Raw genomic sequence first — 20,090 nt, 5'->3', positions numbered from 1 at the left:
TCAGGTTGTTAAGGTGTAAAATATGAGTTTATTACAGAACAGTAATCCAACTGTTTAGTGAAAGGAGACCTTTGGTCAAACTGATCAATAAATAACACAGTTGTAAACAGATTAAGTGCATCAACAAATATTCATTCAAGCACTTTCTCAGGTTTTACTGAAACCAGACTGAATACAAAAACAGGGTAACCAATAAAAAATAACCTGGTATTTAATGAACCCTTTGCAACCTCATTAAGGAAAGCAGGACACACCAAACATAGATGTGCACATTAGGCTTGGATATGGTTTTTCCAGACACCTGCACTTAGTTTGTCAAATATTTAATAAGTCTTTTAAAGAGCTGAGTGGGGTTAATGTACTCCCAGGATGGGAATGTTGCATCAATACAGGAACATGACATGACGCCATGACTCCATTCAGACACTTCTCCAAACTTGAGAGGCAGCTGGTGGCTGAACTTTAAAATTTTTATGAGATTCAGTCAGGAATGTTCTGTCAGCTGCTCTCTTAATGGCTACAGGGAGACCCAGACATGGAGTAAACAGACTTCAACTCCATTAGGGCCAATAGTCGTTTTATTTCATACATACAAAATAAACATATTCATACAAACATAACCACTGACACTTTTTCGTATTATCAGTGGCTATGTTTACATTTATGTACATTAAGTGGGCTGTCGGCTACACTCATTCAGGACTGTAATTTTAAAATGTTATGATGCACTTTTGACTGCAGCTGTGTCTCCCATCCATGTTGCCATGAATAAACCTCTTAACAGAATATTTCTGTCCACTTGTGATGTCCCGCCCACTGCTTGAACAGCCTGCCAGCTATAAACCGATGTGGTTTTTCTGGCTCCTCTGCCTTTCACTTGTTGCCGTTGCTTCCGTTGATATCAGGATGTACCTTTAGCGCTGTGCAAGTCCAAACTTTAAGATGTTTCCATGCCACAGCAGTAGTGACAGACAGAAGCCAGGCATCTTAACAGTGTCTCATTACCAAGGTATGAGCTTACCTGGGCTTTTCTTACTCAACTGTTATGTTTTCCTGCATCGACCCAAATCTGTTTGCCTGAGTCACCAAATGAAGAAAGTGTCGGTGTATCATGTCTGTCTTTTCCTGACTCTTTCTAACTGAGTATTTCTTGCTCTTTTTCCTTTTCCGCGATTACTTTTCTCTTTCTTTCACTTTGCTCCTTCAGTTTCTCACACTGTCATCATATTCCTTGAATTTTTCCTTTCCTCCTCTGTGTGACTGGATGAGAGCTGACAGACTCCAGTAAACCCTCTCAGCGGCCTCGCCCATTAGCTCTGTCATGCGTTCAGCTCGCCTCACCTCCCCGACTGTGTCTATTATAGAACAGAGTCAGCAGGCCGGCCGTGACCTGAAGACAGTGCCAAGGAGATTTCAGACTGGTAGCAAATGAGTCTTATGATAATATAAAAAATCTGTTCTGGATTAATGAACACTCAGTTACACAAGTGCCATGACCTGCGTTGTACATGTATAGGAAGGAGGTGGGAAAATCTGTATCAGTATGTACTTATGTCGTCATGTGAGCTGATGTTTTGCCCCACAAATTCCTGTGCATTCATGCTCTCGGTGATAACATTTTTTTGAAGGGGACGATGTGCTCCAATTTAGTTCATAGGTAGAAGAATAGCAGCATGAAAAATGAGAAAATAATAGCATTAACAAGATCAAAGAACGTACAGGAATTTGTGAGGCAAAAGAATCAGCCTTGTCCTTACCAGAAAACCGGCTGTATCGGGCTAATGTTCAAGTAGCTTATTTAGGTTTACTGTTAGGCCACGATCTCTAGTGGCTGTTTGACAGTAGCAAAGTCAGGTGACAGGTGAAAAGTGAATGTCCATGTGCAGAGGCAGGTAGGTAGGTAGGTGGATGGGCAAAACAAACACAGGACTTCTACCCATGGGACTGGTCAAGTCCTGTGTGAAACCAAGTCACCAATTTCAACTTAAGTTTCAGTTTGTAAGTTTTAGTGGCATCTAGTGATGAGGTTTGCAAATTGCAACCAACAGCTCACTGTGAATTCTCATGCTCCTCGGGTGGTCCCATTTCCCGAGTTTAGAAGTCGTTCTTCCGACTTTTGTGTGTACATGGACAGCAAACTAACCATTATTAGAAATTACATGTTTGCAAAATATGTATATGCAATACGGGATTTTGAATGAATCAAAGTTCTGTATACTTCTTTATGTCTCATGTACACTTTGCTTCTCTTCTCTTTTTACAATAAAGATTTAAGGAGTAGAGCCTGACCGATGAAGATTTTAAAATTAGTTAGACAATATATCGGCCAATATTGTTTTCCCCCCTTATCAGAAACGCATAATATAAACAAAATTATCTGTAATATTTGTTATGTTGAGACCTCACCAAGATACCATGACATAATGCAGTTTAAAAAGTTTTGATAAATAAGAGTCAAATGTATAAAACTACAGAAATCATTTCTAACTACTGCTACTACTAATGAACATTAAATTAAATAGTGAATGTATAGCAGGGGCCAGCGAAACAGAAACTATAAAATATAGCAATATAGTACAACTACTAAAAATTATAATAATACCATATATCATCTGTCATGTCATTGCTATCATAATAATAAACAGGGCTCTTCTACAAATATATGTGTGTGTGTGTGTGTGTGTGTGTATATATGTGTGTGTATATATATATATATATATTTTGTCATGCAGTAGTTATTACTTATATATAATCTGCCACGATGACTACTTTCTACATCTATTTTATCACGTGCACTCTGTTAATTCTATCCAAAGCTACAGAAACAATTTCTTAACAACCTTCTGACTCTATGATACAGTGACGCCGACTGTAACTAGAGACACTACAGTTTAATCGCTCATTAATGTTAACCTCCTCCACTGATAAACACGGCATTAGCTTTGTGGCTAATTTAGCAACAGGCAGCATTATCTGCTGTTGGAGACACTAGGTTAGCGTAACATTAAACACGCTGCTGAGCCTGATGAGAGCTGTGAAAAAACGGGGGGTTTTCAAGTCTGGTCCCCGGAGAGGAAAATTGATGAGGGCTACTTTTTTTTTATTGTCATGTAATGACGTGACAAAATGCAAGTAGCTTATATCGGGCGATAATATCAGCTAAACAATTAATCGGACGGGGCTTTATTAAGGAGTAAAAGAAGATTTTTATTATTCTGACACCACATGAATGCACCATCAGTCACGGCTCACCCCTCCCTTTCCAAGCGCGCAGGAGAAGCTATGATGGCCGACACGTTCTGTTGGCTATTGTGCTAAATAATACTTGTGGTCCTCCATTTATTAAAATTTTTCTTCTTTTCTCACTTATAAAAAACAGTCGACCACTACCATTATTACTACTAACATTCTTCTTCGTACGCATTTAACTCAGTGATGAAACGCTTTGTAGAGCAGTTTGTCCGTTGGGCTACTGTAGAAACATGGCGGCACAACATGGCAACTTCTCCTGCTGTGCATGTAGATATAAATGGCTCATTCTTGGGTATTAAAATCATATTTATACACCACTGAAAACATAGTTTTGTATATTATAGTGCATATCTATCAATAGATCATGTTTAATATTACACACTGAACCTTTAAGTTAAATGTTACGTAGGTGACTTGTGTTACTTACGTAACATAGTTATTTTAACCCAAACCACAATCTTTTCCTAACCAAGTAGTTGTATTGCCTAAAGTAACCAAACTGTGAATGTTGAATGAAAGTAATGTACTTAAGATCCATGCCTGTTGCTGGACTGGTACTGTTAACGGTCATATATGTTGATTTGGGGAACTATCATATTTACTGACAAATGTCATTGAGAAACGTTTAGCTATGAGGACTTGTTGAAAAGAACATTTCACATGATACTGGTGCAACTTTCCTACCTTTCTTTTACATACTGCACGCTATAGCACCAGTGTAACCGAGCACCTTTCTCAGTTGAAGTCTGTCCAATTAAATTTTTTAGGTACACAGTATTAAATGTAAATATAATTACACTATGCAATCATGGTGCTACTTTTCATTTATTTATGCTTTTGGATAGCTGGGATAATCCTAATCCTGGTCATTATTTCATGTAATGGGACAGTATAATCAGACATCTCTGTGCATGTTTGCTGTTACTTCTTCAGTTACAAGTACTTTAAGGGATTGCAATTTGAAATTCAGCAATATATAACAGTTAGTCATCCCTGTACCTCTTTGTTACTTTGACATTTTGCGGGGGCTTGTTTGCTCTCTTACAAAGAGTTGAACTGAATAATTAATTTTAATTTAGTCTATGCACTCAGTGGAAAGACTGGTTTGCCATATTAGCTTGGCACAGCTAGCCTCTGCTAAAAGCGGAGGAATACTTCTGTTAATTCAAAATGTGTGATGTGCAGGGAGCCAAATTAAACATTTAGATCCAGTCCCATTAGTTGGGTAACAGGTGGGGCCATACAGAAGGTGTATTTGTGTATAGGTGTGTGGGTGTGAGAGATTTTGAATTAAAAAATAAAAAATACACTTGACCCTTTCAAATGTCATTATGCTCAGATATATATACAGCTGGCCTTTAACCTCTTACAGCAAACTCTGGGTGTCATATCTTCATATTTGCACCATGAAAATATGACACATGTTTAGTCCTGTATTGTCAAAAGCCAAAACCTTAATTATTTATATTATTTCATTTATTTAAAACTGTTATCAAGAGATAATGTGAACGGATGTCAATGATGATCATAAATTGATCGAATTATAGATAATAAATGGAGGCCATAATGGTAAATGTTTTATTAAGGCTGATCCTTAATCCTCATCATTTCCACTCTGTCGTTTTCTAGAATGTTTATTTTTCTTAAGGTCAAAAGGAGTCCATGATGTATGGATAATATATCACGATAATAAGACACTAAAGTTGTGAGCATGAGGCAAAAAGGTGTGGCATATTCTGGTAGATAGAAAATAACATCCACTTGACATGGTTTTCAAAACATTGCTCCATAGTAATAGTTCTGGTTAAAAAACCCACCTTGACAAACTTGAAGTTTTCTGCTTGCTCTTATTATGTTTTATACTGAGACGCATGCAAAGTGAAAATTTGTGCAAAGCAAATTGCAGTGTCTTTACCACAGAATTTAAATGGATGTCACCTGTCAACTGGCGAGGAAAAACATACAGTGTCACCAAATGCCAAGTAAACAGATAGTAATGTTAAGATGACAATCTGAAAGATGCTAACAGTCAGAGAAAATCTTAACTGCTTCCAAGAGCTTGACAGAGTGTGTGTCACTAAAAGGGACAAATTACTTCATAATAGCCATACATAATTATCTACATAAAGGCGAGATTTTTTTTTCAACAGCCGCAGTATTGGGGGCTTAAAACAAGCTAAATATGAGCAGCATTTGTTACCTCGAGATAATGAGATAGCTAAGTCATTATGACAAGGTGATTGTTTGATATCTTTGATTGATTGATCATTCAACATACCTGACATACATACATGTAAGTATGCCAGCCCTGTGTGTGTGTGTGTGTGTGTGTGTGTGTGTGTGTGTGTTTGTTAAAGATCCTGAGCATATGCCATATGTTGGATTGTAATCCAGTGTACTATGATGTAATGTAAGCTTTTGTTTGCATAATTGTCTGGTCTTGTGCTTTATGTGTGTGAGATACAGAATGAATATTGTGTAAGAAGATTATTTATACCAGCATGATTCTGAATGCCAAAAAACTGCTTGCTGCATAAAACAAAGTCTATTGTCTCAGGTTTTGATCTCTGCCCTTCATGCTGTTATTTATAATGTAGATAATATGATGATTTTGTCCAGTCTGCTCTTGGATTTGTTCATAGGCTTCTCAGCTTTGAATGTCCACATGATAAAGTGGTTCTGACAGCTGCCCATATGGGCTGAAGCATAATGGGTTTTGCTATTCACGGGATAAATCTGCAGGTCATGATCCTCTTTGGTCTCTTCATGACCTCTCTTTCAGGCTGACCTTCACTATCCATCCATTGCATCCTGTCTCCATGGACATGGACATTTACATTCACTTAACAGTCAAGCCTTGTTCTATCTCATTTTTATGTAAAATAAAGTATGAATAAAACTAAATAACTAAATAAAAAAATCCTCAGGTTGTTAGCAGTTACGTCATGCTATGATGCATTATTTTGTCATACTGGCTACCCAGGATTGTCTCCACTTTATAGATGTGCTGATGTTTTACATAACAAAATTTTAATTGAATGAATTCATGCTGCAACTCAAAAGTAGTATTTGTTTTCTTGAAAACTAAAAGCGCTGACATTGCAATTTTGGTACAGATGAACAAACTGCTAGCCTACGAGTTAGTTTGGAAACTCTTGATTTTGATTTTCAAAGGTGCAGACCGCAATGCCTCTGGACGAAATTGCATAGACCAACAACCAGAGCAACGAAACATGTTATGTAGCATAGCTGGTAAATTAAACTCATCAAATCCTGTCAGAAGTTTGTTCTTCTTTTGTTCTTTTTGTTTAAAACTGATGTGATAGCAAATGCAAGAGAAACAGTTCCACATCAGTGGCAGCCATCTTGGTTTGTGAAAAATGTCTCAGTGGCACTCCTGAATTGTCATTGTATCAAGCCTGAAGTTATTGTTTATGCCAGTTAGTCTACCCTTTACTAAATCCAAGATTATTGTCCTAAAAATCTGATGTAGCATACACAGTACAGGTCAATTGGCACTGTGCTTCAAATGTCAAAGATAAATGTTCCAGTTGCATAATTCTGATTTGGTTTAATATGTTTATGTTAATGTAATCTACTGAGTCTGTTAACTGCATGAATTGTTTTATATTTGTAATTAAAAGTTCAGCCTATAATAATATAAATGATTATGTTTATTTGTTAATTGTGATCTTCTGTCTGCAGGGACTCTCTGCATTTATGGTTACATGAATGTCAGCGCTGCAGGCCAGATGCCGGTGATGGAGGAGCTTGTCAGTGAGAGGTGAGAATTAATCAACTTTAATGTAGAATAATCACTGTATTTGTGATGGAATACTTCCTGATAGTGGTCACATTGCTTAGTACAAAACACATTTTCAAACTTTCTAGATACATTCTCAAAATAGATGACTTTGACTGACATTTAGTTTATTTGTTTTTAAAAAGTAAATAGACTGTTATAGGGCAGCATGGTGGTCCGGTGGACAGCACTGTCACAGCAAGAAGGTCCCGGCCTTTCTGTGTGGAGTTTGCATGTTCTCCCCGTGTCTGCGGGGGTTCTCTCCAGGTGCTCCGGCTTCCTCCCACCATCCAAAGACATGCGGAGTAGTTTAATTGGTGACCCTAAATTGTCCTTAGGTGTGAGTGTGACTGGTTGTATGTCTATATGTGGCCCTGCAATGGATTGGGGACCTGTCCAAGGTGTACCCCGCCTTTCGGCCGATGTCGCCCGATGACCCTGTGCACAGGATAAGCGGTTGACGATGGATGGATAGGCTAGGATAGGTTATATAGCATATGACCGTCATTGGCGTCTTTGGACGTAAGTGGTTAAAATTTCCAGTGGGGACACTTAAAAATGTAACCACTCACTTAAAGTTGCTGGCACTGGATGTTATCATTCTATCTCATAATTTGACCTCAATGCTTGTCTTCTTTTTTCTCTGGCAGTTGGACAAAGTCTTTAATTTTTGTGAGGCAGGCCATACATGTAAAATTTCAAAAACATTCTTGAGCTGTATGAAAGACCAAAAGCTGGGGAAAATACCCAGAAATCTTGCATTGTCAGTTACTTGTAGTCAGTTTATTTTGTAACAATGCTTGTACTAATACACACTTTATTATGTTATTAATTTTGTCAATGAAGGTTGACTGGTAAGCTTTAAGCAGCATACATTGATTAACATGCTTAAATTTTCCTGTTTTTCTTTTCTTTTTACATTTTTACTAGGGCTGGGGAAGTTAATGCTTTATTATCACATTAACAGATTAATTAATTAATGCGACTTTTTTTTTTATCGCAAGTTAATGCAGTTTTTATTAGGCCTATTATTATTATTATTTTGAAAGTCCGTTGCTCACTGGCTCTGAATACACAGGAGGGGTGGTATGTTGATCAGCCTGCAAATCACCCACCCAAACAAGCAGTGGAGGGAGGCTTCGCCAGCGTGTGGGAGGAGTAGATAAACAAAACAAAACAAGCGATCAATGCCATAGTGAAGTAGATAGCTACACACTGCATGCTGATTAGTAAAACTCAAAAGAAGCGAGGATCAGTCTCTCTTCCATGGCATTTCTGCAGCATGTCACGTAGCCTACAAAAAGTTCAAGACAATTCCACTTTGGCAGCTAGCGGGCGCGTGCGTGAGGCGAGCACAACCGCGACAGTCTCACAGGAACGTGCCCGCTTGTCGCTACACCTTGTGCTCGACAACTTCGCCTCAGTCTTAACAGGGAGACTCGCTACTGAACATGAACATGAGCCTGTTTATGCTGCTCACTGAAAAATGTTCCTGCTGATACCTGTTCAGAAAGAAAACAAGAAACTGATTTATATAACCTGTTGCTCAAAAGAAGGTGCCTGTTATTATGTTACGATCATGGCTCTGGACTCTGATGGTAACTGGTTTTAATAAGCTAGATAGAAGGTAATGCACTTAAATGCCTTCAATGTGAAGCTCCTGCAGCAATAGGAAATTTTCGGTTTGCATTAGCAGCAACTTAATACAGCATTTTGAATGTCGCCACCGACGATCAAAACATAATTCGGCAAAGAAAGAGCTTTCATTAGAACACCCTTCTTCCAGAAAATGTTTCTTCATGTAGTGTTTTTTAAGAGGAGAGTGCTGTCTAACACGTCACTTCAAAAACTACTATAGGTTTAGTAGGTTCAAGATCTGGTGACTGTGGTAACGACACTTTCACACTCTTCATATTAATTTCAGTGAGCAATTATGATCTGTATGGAAGCATCTGCATTGGTTACGGTTCTCCCCCTCATTTATTCAAGTTTCTCTTTCATTTCTCAGCCGTAGGTATATATGTAGTTAAAACACTATAGTCAACTAAATAAATGAATATTAACCCATTAACCCATTAACCCAGGGCATTCTCATCTTCAGATTTCTGGTTCAGCTGAGGCAACAATAGATAGTGTGGGATTTCTACTGCACTGTTCTTTGCCTCTGTAGTTGTCTTGCCCTCAGGCGTGATACTTTGATTAAAGCAGGGATTCTGCTGTAAACTGTAGGGTGTGTTTTTCCACTGCTTTGGAGTGTAACGAGTCATTTTATAGCTTCTTCTGCTTGGCTAATGTCTTTTACCCCTTAGGGTGAGCGATTTGAATTTGTCTTAAATCATCACAGTGACAGTGCTGTGGGACCAGGTTTTTCCTGACTTCTTGCTTTGATTCACAGAGAAAAAGAGTCACAGGGTGAAAGAGATTCAAAAAAGGGAGTATAGTGCTTCAAGAATGCAAAGATAGGAAAAAAGGAAAGGTTAACCAGAGATAGGAGGACAGATGGGAATATCACAGACGGATTGAAGACGTGTTGTATTTCTACACAATGATAAGAAAAAATCTTTCTATTGTGGACATTTTGCTCTTCCTCATTTTTTGTCATAGAATAGTTTATGGTCAGATGTTGTTTGTTTGTTTTATTTGCATCACCATTCATTGTGACCTTGGCAAGCAAGCAAGCCTCTTTCTAAAATAGCTATGAAAGAGATAAGAGCTGGAGCCCAGGGAGCACAGCCATGCACAACACACCAACCCCATCAGTTATGTTTATTTTTAAATTACTCCTTGACTCTGCAAACATCTCATTAGATTATGGAATTTAATGTCTATCCAGTAAATTTCATTATCATCAGTCAGTCAATCAATTCTCAATGAGGCTGTCTTTGTGAAAACCTGCTCTTATATTATTAAATTTCCATTATTCCTAGAATAATAGATGCTTCTATACTTGTAGAAACAAGTGGACCTCGTGGATTTAATCACTGTCATTTCATACATCAAATGAAATTAAATCATTATCAAAAACTTTGACCTAACCAAAATTTTACCCAAACATAACGCCAAAACACAAAAAAGCCTGATAGAAAATTTAGCGTTATTTTAGGAAAATACAAAGTTTTGTTGGGAAAAGCAAGTCAATCTGCATTCTTTTTGTACAACAGCGACAGTTTCACAAGAACGTGCCTGCTTGTTGCTACTTCAGAGCATTCCCAAAACATGTGAAGAAAAGTACCTATACTGCCCTGTGAACACAGTTGACAGAGCGGAGATGACTCTAACTTAATCAAGTGTCTAATATTGGGTGTTAAATATGTTCTATATACAAATCTTAAGTGAATGGATCGGTAATTAGGATTTTTAGAAGCTTGGTTAATATTATTCCAAATAGTTTCCCAAGCTTATGTAGGGGAAATGAAGCTATAATCATTTTGCCAGATTGTTTGAATTGCAATTGGTTTATAGGCATTATTTGAGAATACATTGTAGATAGAATTCCCTTGGTATTTGCATTATACAGTTGATTTGTAAAATCATGTTTTGGTTGTTTTAATGGGACTTGCCTAAATTAGATCTTGTAATCTATGCAGATAAACTAATTTCTCCTCCAGAGAGCGCCAACTTGGGGTCTAACCAAGATTTTATAGTACGCAATACAAAACACCAATGATAGACTTTGAAATTTGGAACTCCCCAACCTCCAGCTGATTTCTCTCTCTGAACAGTTGTGATCTGGTCTTTTGTTATTCCAAATAAAACCGGTGATTAGACTATGTAAAGTATCCCAATACTCAATCTGTGGACTTAGAGGCAGCATAGAGCTAAGAAAATTTACTTGCGGTAACACTATCATTTTTATAACTGAAATCCTAGCATCAAAAGATATAGGCCTTGACGTCCACTTCCCTAAATCTTTTTTGATTTTTTCCAGCACTTTTATATAATTATTATTGACTGTAGATTCTAAAGTTGGAAAAATGTCAATTCCTAAATATTTAAATTGGTTTACAATTGGAATCTTAATTTGAGTTAAATCATCACCAGAGCTACTTAGGGGAAGGAGAGAAGATTTCTGCCAGTTTATTTTGTATCCTGAAATACTACTGAAGTCTGAAAATAACTTCAGGATATATGGGAATGACTGTACGAGTTTACTAATAAAAAGAAGCACATCATCTGCATAAATTGATACATGGTGAATGAATTTATTATGATAGGTAAAATATTTGTAGATTGACGTACTTTTTGAGCAAGAGATTCAAGGGATAAAATAAATAATAAAAGAGACAGAGGGCATCCTTGACGAGAACCTCTGGAAATTGTGAAATGTGAAGAGCAAACATTGCCTGACAACACCATTGCACATGGGTTTGCATACAAAACTTTAATATACATAATGAATTGTTCACCAACTTTAGCATAAATCTTCATATCAACATTAATTAATGATATAGGCCGGTAACTAGCAGATGATATTGGATCTTTGTATTTTTTGAGAAGCAGGGATGCATGACCCAGTTTTGCGTTATCTAGAATGGGATTCATGTCTGGTTGATGGCAGTAATATAGAGCCTCAGCAGCCTTGAGAGAATGGCTCCAGCCAGCGAGTATGATTTATGATGACACTGGCCCACATACATCGTAGTGTCACATATGTTAGGTAGTGTGGTCACATACTATATGTGTTAGTATATTGTTTGTTTGGATGAGGTGGTGACACACAAATACAGATGCAGGCCTAAATTAGCAATCATCCATCCATGTTTCCCAGTAGTAATGGAGATCATTTTAATGTCAAATTAGCATCATTAGCATAATTCTTCTTAATCTTCAACCCACTACTTCTTAATTAGTGGAGACACTATCTGCTGTTGCTGCTAATCTGCCAAGAGGCAAAAACCTATATTTCTCATGTCAACCATGTTGCACCACATGTGCTGGCAGTATGGCATCACATTACTGATTTATCTCACATTTCTCATACATGCAGCCTATGCATTAGGTTTGCTGGAGTTTGTCCTCTGGCTAGGTCATTCCCCAGTTATAAATGTCTGCATCAGTTCCTGTGCCAAATGAGATCCACATTATCTACGATTTCAAAATTGTAAATGAGCTACAGAAGCATCATGCTGAAATATGCTAATAATCCATTTACTCCACACTATAATTATTTTTTCCCTCATCAAATCATTTTAGTTTAGTATTATGCTATATACACACTATGTTTCACTTCTTTTTCTGAACAATCAAAGAAACAAACACAATACAGTACAACCAATATCTTCTTCTCTACCTGAAGGCAAAAAAAAATTCCTCGAGTTTTCCAATCAGATGACAATAGTGAAGGGCAAACTATTAGTGGGTGTTGTTACCATGACTTGAACAGAAAACAATAAGCCTGGAAGCAAATTAGTGTGGTAATTGAGATTTTGGGTAAGTTGTTTTTATTAATTTAAACTGTAAACTACTAAAAGTTAACAGGGAGCATGTAGTTCATGGTCTGTGTTAAGCTAAGATTACCTCACTTTCACCAACATTATCATTATAATGTTTAGTTAGTTACAAATAAGTCTCACACCACCTGCCCACCATCACCAGATTTTTAGGCTGTTAGATAAACCAAAACATAGTCTTGACGTTAAAACATACAAAACCCACCACAAACAAATTCTCAGCGGGACCAATGGACTCCCTGTAGTGGTACTTTTTGTGATGCTACAATTGACAGCAGACTGTCCCAGACTCATCGTAAAATAAGCCTTGAACTGACCATCATCCAGGCGAATCTTCTGGACCAGCTTGGTGTACTCCGGGTCTTACGTACCCTCACAGATCCTTTTTCCAACTACTCCTCCATATATATATATATATATATACTTCACTATAAGGACTCTGCTTTTAGTTTCATGTTCAGATATTGTAATTAAAACACAGTCGGTATAAATATTTTGCATCTTGTATTTAAATGGATTTGTAACTTAAATAGTTTCACAGTCTGTTTTCTTCCACTAACTGGTGGAATGCCAAAAACCAATAAACCAATACCAATAATATAAGACACTGCACAAGTTTCAACAACGAAACTCATTATGTCAGGCAACAACTGCCCTTGAAGAAGACCTTAAACTCTACCACCTAACACTGCCTGAAAAAGAATGTCGCTGAAAATATCCTATATTATTTGAGTGTCACCCTATAGCTATCTCTAACCAACACCTAATATTTATCATGTCAAACACATCCTGCAATGGAATAGCTCATGTCAGGGACTTCTATGAAACCAGCAAGTGCAATCATCCCGGAGCAGGCCTATGCATTCGAGCCACTAGTCAATATGATCCAGTCAGTCAGACTCAGAGCTATCCGATAGCAGGATGCTTCTCTTTCCTCTCCTCGAATCAGCTTTCCCTTTTGCTTTGCTATTTACCGTCCCTCTCCTCACCACCTCAGGTGTCCTGTGACAGATCCTGTTTTCTGGATGAATGCTTTCAACAGGAAAGTTTGGCCTTAGACAGCATGAAACCAAACAGAAAGATGGTAAGAGCAGGTGGCCTCTGCCCGCTTGTGTTGTAACAGTACATTTGTTAGTTGTTTGCTTAAGCAATGTTGTGTTTGCTCATGCATTCAGCTGTTTATTAATTTTTTCATCCATGGGTCCATTCACGGATGTAGCAAGAGATAGAGAAGTAGTGCAAACTATGCACTCCAGGTGATTAAGAACAAAATATTGCTCAGATATTTCCTTAAATAACTACTTAATTACTTAATTTTTTCTTATGCTGGCCAAAAAGCCCCGTTAGAATTACTAGGGCCACTAGAGATTGACGTCTAACAATAAACACACGTGTCGTAATAAGCTGCTTGCACAGATGACAAACCAACCTGGCAACAACACCTAGAGGTTAAGGTTACGGAACATGAACATGGCTTAAAAAAACAAACAAAAAACATCGACTACTTGGTGATTTAAGAAACTGTCATAGTTAATAGACAAGGGATTGGTCAGCCCACTATCCCCAGGAAATACTTCTATATTGGGAGATTCTGTACCTCAAAATGTATATACAATGCTAACCTTCAGTGCCAACACAGGAAGTAGTGTGCACTATAAATGGTTACTAATGGTAACAATGATCTTTCCCTAACCATAACCAAGTGGGATTTTTATCCTTACCTTACCATAACCATATTTTATTTGCCATAACCATGATCTTTTGCTAACCTTTAATGCATCATAGTTACCATGTACATATGCTGGAGGCGCTGAATTTAAAAAAATGTTGACATCGGACATAAAAACAACAACAAAATCCCATTTTCATTTATATAAAAATGTCATACAACTTTACCTTTGCTACTGAAAGCACACAGTCTATCAGGAAAACATATTATACAGAACATTTTAAGTGTTGGGATAAAAATCCAGTGGTGTTGTTTGTCTGTTTTGCAGAATTATCTGATGTTCTATATTTGCTCAGCACTTTAAACCAGCATCTTTTGTGATGTGAAAATAAATGAAACCTAAAGTCTATTTTTTTAAATAAATTATGCATACAGGGTGTGGGCCCTCTGTGCCCCTGTTTCTTATCAAAACATTTAAGGATCAATTAATTAATCAAGCCATCTGTACATAATTTTAACACATTGATTCTTCAAGACAGCAGCTCGCAGCACAATCTGAGTCTATTCTACTTATGTGAGTGCAGACTTGGCAGCCAACACAGGAGACCATATTTTTCACATCACGGGCTGAATAATTCATTCACCAACTTCTTACGTAAATCTCAATAAGAAATTCTCCATTCATACAAAAAAGCCTTTGCTGATGCATGAAGCTGAGCCTGCACATGCACACAAACTGAGGCCCAGGCTTCCATTCAATGTAGGCAGGATCATATCTGAATCGAAGCATGCTGGAAATGCCGTCAAAATCTCCGGGATGAAACTGACATCTGCCAGGTCTCTGAATGTGTTCTCCTCACAGATGGACAGGAGTGTGCACGAGGTGCAGTGTGTCTGTTTGTGTGTTGGATGGGTTGAGGGCTCCATTATACAGTGTTACCAGCCCCTTTCCTTTCATGCCTGACAAGGTGATTTATCCCACCTGTCACTGATAGCACTTCGAGGCACGTGCCCGTTCAGCTTGCATGCATCCCCCTGCTCTTTGATCCTCTCCTTTCAGAAAATGATACGCATCCTGCAAGATCCTCAATCAGCCTGTTTTTTCACACATTTCATGGCATCTTATTTAGAAAGATTCAGTATGGTGTGGCTTCCATTGAGAAAGGGGTTGTGTCCTCCAACTGTACTACTACTGTACTAGTATAATTTGTTGAGATAAAATGGCTTATAGTTCTGTGTGTGTATATTTAGGATTTATTGACAGAAATGCAATATAATATCCATAACTACATTCTCAGTGGTGCATAAAGACCATACATAATGCACTTTTATGTTTTTATTACCTTAGAATGAGCCATTTCTATGTACATATGCCGTGGGTCCTCTTACATGGAAGTCAAGCCGGGATGTTTCTTCAGTAGCCAAAATGAATCAACGGCTCTACAGAGCGCGTTTCATCACTACGCTGAATACATACGAAGAAGAACAACAAATAACGTTAGTAGTCAATTGGTTTGTTAGAAGATAGGAAAGAGGAGTAATTTGGACAAATGGAGGACCACACGTGTTGTTTAGCACAAGAGCCGACAGAGCGTGTCGGCCACTGGACCTTCTCCTGCGCACTTGAAAAGGGAGGGGTCAGCAGTGACTGATGGTGCATTCAAGTGGTGTTGGAACAATCACAATCTTTATTGCAGAAAGAGAAATAAAGTGTACATGGGACATAAAGAAGTATACAGAACTTTGATTTGTGCAAAATCATGTATTTCATATACATATTATGCAGACATGTAATTTGTAATGTTGTTATAACGGCTGTCCATTTAGAGTGAAATAGATGTCTGCATGTTGTTTTTATGCTCTGATAATGCTAATTCAACACGTCTTTGTAGTAGCGTCCATTTTTATTCCACATTCCGACTTCAGAGCACATGAATACACACACTGATGTCAGAAGAACATGTTCACAACTCAGGAAATGGGACCATCCATGGAGCATGTGAATGTACCGTTAGCCTCTGGTGGCAATTCACAACCCTCACCACTACATGCCACTAAAACTGACACACTAAACCTTTAACTGAACCGAGCTCGTACCATTTCATCATTTGGAAATGCGAAATGTTTGTTCTGCAGCACTAATACAGGACAAAAGCAGGATATATGAAGGATGAATTTCGATCCTGCTTTGGATGCAGAGAAGATTTGAACTTGAGTCATGTTGTATTAAGACACAGACAAGGCAGCGATACTTACACGACAGGTAAATTCAAGAAGAATGTCTTTGCCAGCATCTCCATTGAAATAGATTTGTCATATTCCATGTTCCAAGTGCAGAACAATTAGCTAATTTGTGCTGACAAGTGGCTCAGAGCTAAATTCTGCCCGGTGTTTTCACAGAGAGCTGTTCTCTTTGATACACACATGCTAAGGACTGCTACAGAGAATGTTTATGATCTTATTGACACACACACACACACACACACACACCTTGTGTCACTATCTTTGTGGGGACCAGTCATCAGGTCTGAACTGGGACCAAAAAACATGTCCCAGGAATTTTTGCACCAAAACAAGTGACACTAATTAACAAACACTTATGCTTCCTAAATTTGACAGATTTATATCTCAGAAGGTCAATTGAGTTGATGTTATACTGTGATGATTAAGTCTTCCCGTATTTTTTTGAGCTGTGTAGATCAAACAGGCTCTGAAAACAAAAACTGTAAAGAAATTTAAATTTTCAGTTGTAGAACAAAATACCCTTTTAAAATCTTGACTTTTAGTGTCTCACTTTCTATTCAGCTTGCGCACAGGTAACCATTTCCCACTGACTTTCTGAATTAAATTTGAGGGGTTGTGCGAAACATTTTAATCTTAATTTTCCTGTTTTCATCCCTCACCAAGCTTGTACCATTTCATTATTTGGAAATGCGGCATGTTCATTTTGCAGCACTAATACAAGACAAAAGCAGGATATATGAAGGATGAATGTCGAAACCTGGTTGGGACGCAGTGACGATTTGAACTTTAGTCATGTTGTTTTAAAACACAGACAAGGCAATAAAACTTACAAGACGGGTAAAGTCAAGAAGAATGTCTTTGCCAACTTCTCCATTGAAATAAATTTGTCATATTCCATGTTCCAAGTGCAGAACAATTAGCTAATTTGTGCTGACAAGTGGCTCTGCCCAGTGTTTTCACACAGAGTTGTTCTCTTTGATACACACATGCTAAGATCCGCTGCAGAGAGCGTTTATGATCTTATTGAAACACACACACACAGCTTTGTGTCACTATCTTTATGGGGTCATCAGGTCTGAACTGGGACAAAAAAAAATGTCCCTGGCATTTTTGGCCCAGGCAGACACAACTCACAATTTACTATGCTTGCAGTTCCCTTAAATATGTGTATCTACTGCAATATTCCCCCAAAACACTATAAAGCCAAGTAGTTGGTGCAAGTGGATCAGTATACTCATTTTCATTTTACTGAATACCCGGTGATCAGAGGTACAGAACTCATACTTAAGTAGAAGCATAAGTAATTGTCCAAAAAAAATCTCTGCTAGTAACAATATTATTTTAAATTATTATTAGGTCCAGAATTGTTGGAAGTACCTGATAAAGCTGTAAAGTTTCAACAATAACATACTGGGAATGAGAAAATAGCTCACAAGGTCGGGCCACAATTCATTCACAATGAATATATCTTTTTTTCTTTGATACACTATCACTTTATGGTGTCACAAAAACAGAAACACACACAATATCAGGGCGGAACGATTTAGGAATATAATCTAATTGCGCTTTTGGTTTTGGAATATAATCTAATTGCACTTTTGTTTTGTTTTTTACCAATATTGCAATTTAATATGATTAATTGTGATTAATTTTTAAGCCCTTTACCTTCTGTATTATTCTGATTATTATTATAATCAGTGTATAGTATGACCAACATAATATTAGATAGATAGAACATAAACTGTTCTTTCTTGTGGGTCAGGCCTGTGTTATGATGAATTAGGTAGAATTATTATTATAAGCAATGGTGGAGAAGATATCAAATTATAATAATATAAGAAAGATAATTTCAGTCAAGTCCTGGCATTAAATAACATGATATAATATCATCAGATCGGCCTACCTACAGACCACAAGAAAAAGTTCACCATAGTGTGTTATACAGTATTTACTGTGTATATTACTGTGCCTCTTTCGGACTTGTGAGTTTGGTTTGAAGTGCCGTTTCACAGATATTTCCTGAGCTGACTGGTGGCTGTGTGTGTGACACAGGTGCCGATCGCCACAATACGCTAATCTTACTACACATGTCTTTGTGTTGTGCATTTTTCCTGTCCGTCAAAGCCGCAAATGGCCCGACGATTTACCCACCACCACCACGTTATCCGCGGGTGGCGGGTGCTACTTTCATTCCCTGACTACTTTCCTCTTGGGTGTCATGTGTCAGAGTGTAATCGCAGCCTTTGCGATTACAAAATCTCGTTTTATTACATCGCGATAATATTTCAATTGCAATTAATCGTTCAGCCCTACACAAAATCCTATGCACACAAGCTCATCTATACACTCTGACACAAGTCTCTGCACACAAACATGCAGAGGGCAGCCATGCAGTAGTTGGGAGCATATTTTAATGATGGGGAGGAAAACGGGAAAACACAGCTGTTTGCATTGGGTTCCTTATGGAGCTTAAAGATGCTACATGAAATCTTCAGTGAGGTGTTATTGTCAGGAAAGGTAATAAGGGATTTATTTAGCAAGATGGCAACAAAATTGAAATATACAAGGCATTGTGCTTGTGTCAAAAAAACACATGGCACAATAAAGGCCAAACAATACCCCTTATGACCCCTTATGAAAATGAACAATTACACTAATATGAAATTGAATCAATAAAAAAACTAACAATCAGAATAAATGGTTCCTTGTTCTTCTGCTAAATGTAGTGCTGAAATTGATTATACATTTATAAATAAATAAGTATAAATATGAATGGCATAAATTATGTATTTTCTCACAGTTAATTGATTGAATGGTTGATGAAAAAAATAAGCGACATATTAATCAATAATGAAAATAACGTTTGATTGCTGCCCTATTTTTTTCTTTGGCCTCCCTGAAATAGATAAATGGGAGAATTTTTCTCCCAGCACAAGCAAAAAACGTTTTCTTTCTTTGTAACAACTGACCTTGTTGACAGCTTTTTTTTGTCCGTTCAACAGTTTTCTCAACAGTTGTATGGAGAAAATGATTTTGTGGAGTGCAAGGGATTTTTCCACATCCATGTGAAAACATTTTCTTCTGGCTTATGCTTCTTCTTCTGTTTGGTATTACCAGAAAGCTGTAGCCCAGTTTGCTCAGGAATCACAGAATAATCTTCCTGTTTTGCTCTGTAAACAAGTTCAACAGACTATCTTAAATCCAATGTGGTAATGATTTAAAATGCAGCATAGAAGCCCAAGAGGCTGACAATCTAAAGGTTTGTTTACAGAAATTTCAAATCCCACTGAGCACAGAGTGTACACACAAGCTGCGGTTATTTGGAAAATCTGGTGTATTGGCAGTAATTTAGCTGAAAAGATTGCTATTTTTACTGGAACATGGAACTTAGCAATGTGGCACTTATTCTTGAGGGCTTCTCCGTGATCTGCTCTAGCTTTGAGTGTACCTCATTTGTACGTCACTTTGGACAAAAGTAATGGAAGTAATGGAATAAGTGTGTCCAAAGACACCCATACTAAGTATGAAAGAGATTTGATATCATAAAATTCAGACAGGAATACATTTACCTTGTCAAAACATCCGATTTTGTGTTTGGAATGGATAATTAAATCCTTAATAAATTCCCTTATTTAGGAAAAAGACATTGTTTCAACTGTATTTACAATTATAT

The 20,090-nt window shown here is 37.5% G+C and overlaps 1 protein-coding gene across 1 annotated transcript in view; it reads left to right on the top strand.

Moving 5' to 3' along the window:
- Positions 1-20,090, top strand: part of htr4 (5-hydroxytryptamine receptor 4) — a 99,635-nt gene that overhangs the window by 11,590 nt on the left and 67,955 nt on the right. Inside the window, exon 2 of the mRNA XM_046030871.1 lies at positions 6,958-7,036. Within this exon, the coding sequence (XP_045886827.1) occupies positions 6,981-7,036 (56 nt within the window). The 5' untranslated portion in view covers positions 6,958-6,980. The remainder of the gene's footprint in view (positions 1-6,957; positions 7,037-20,090) is intronic.

This window comes from Micropterus dolomieu, linkage group LG19, assembly GCF_021292245.1.
Source record: "Micropterus dolomieu isolate WLL.071019.BEF.003 ecotype Adirondacks linkage group LG19, ASM2129224v1, whole genome shotgun sequence".
Lineage (NCBI taxonomy): Eukaryota > Metazoa > Chordata > Actinopteri > Centrarchiformes > Centrarchidae > Micropterus > Micropterus dolomieu.
The sequence above is the reverse complement of the archived record's forward strand: the minus strand, read 5'-3'. Positions and strand labels throughout refer to the sequence as shown.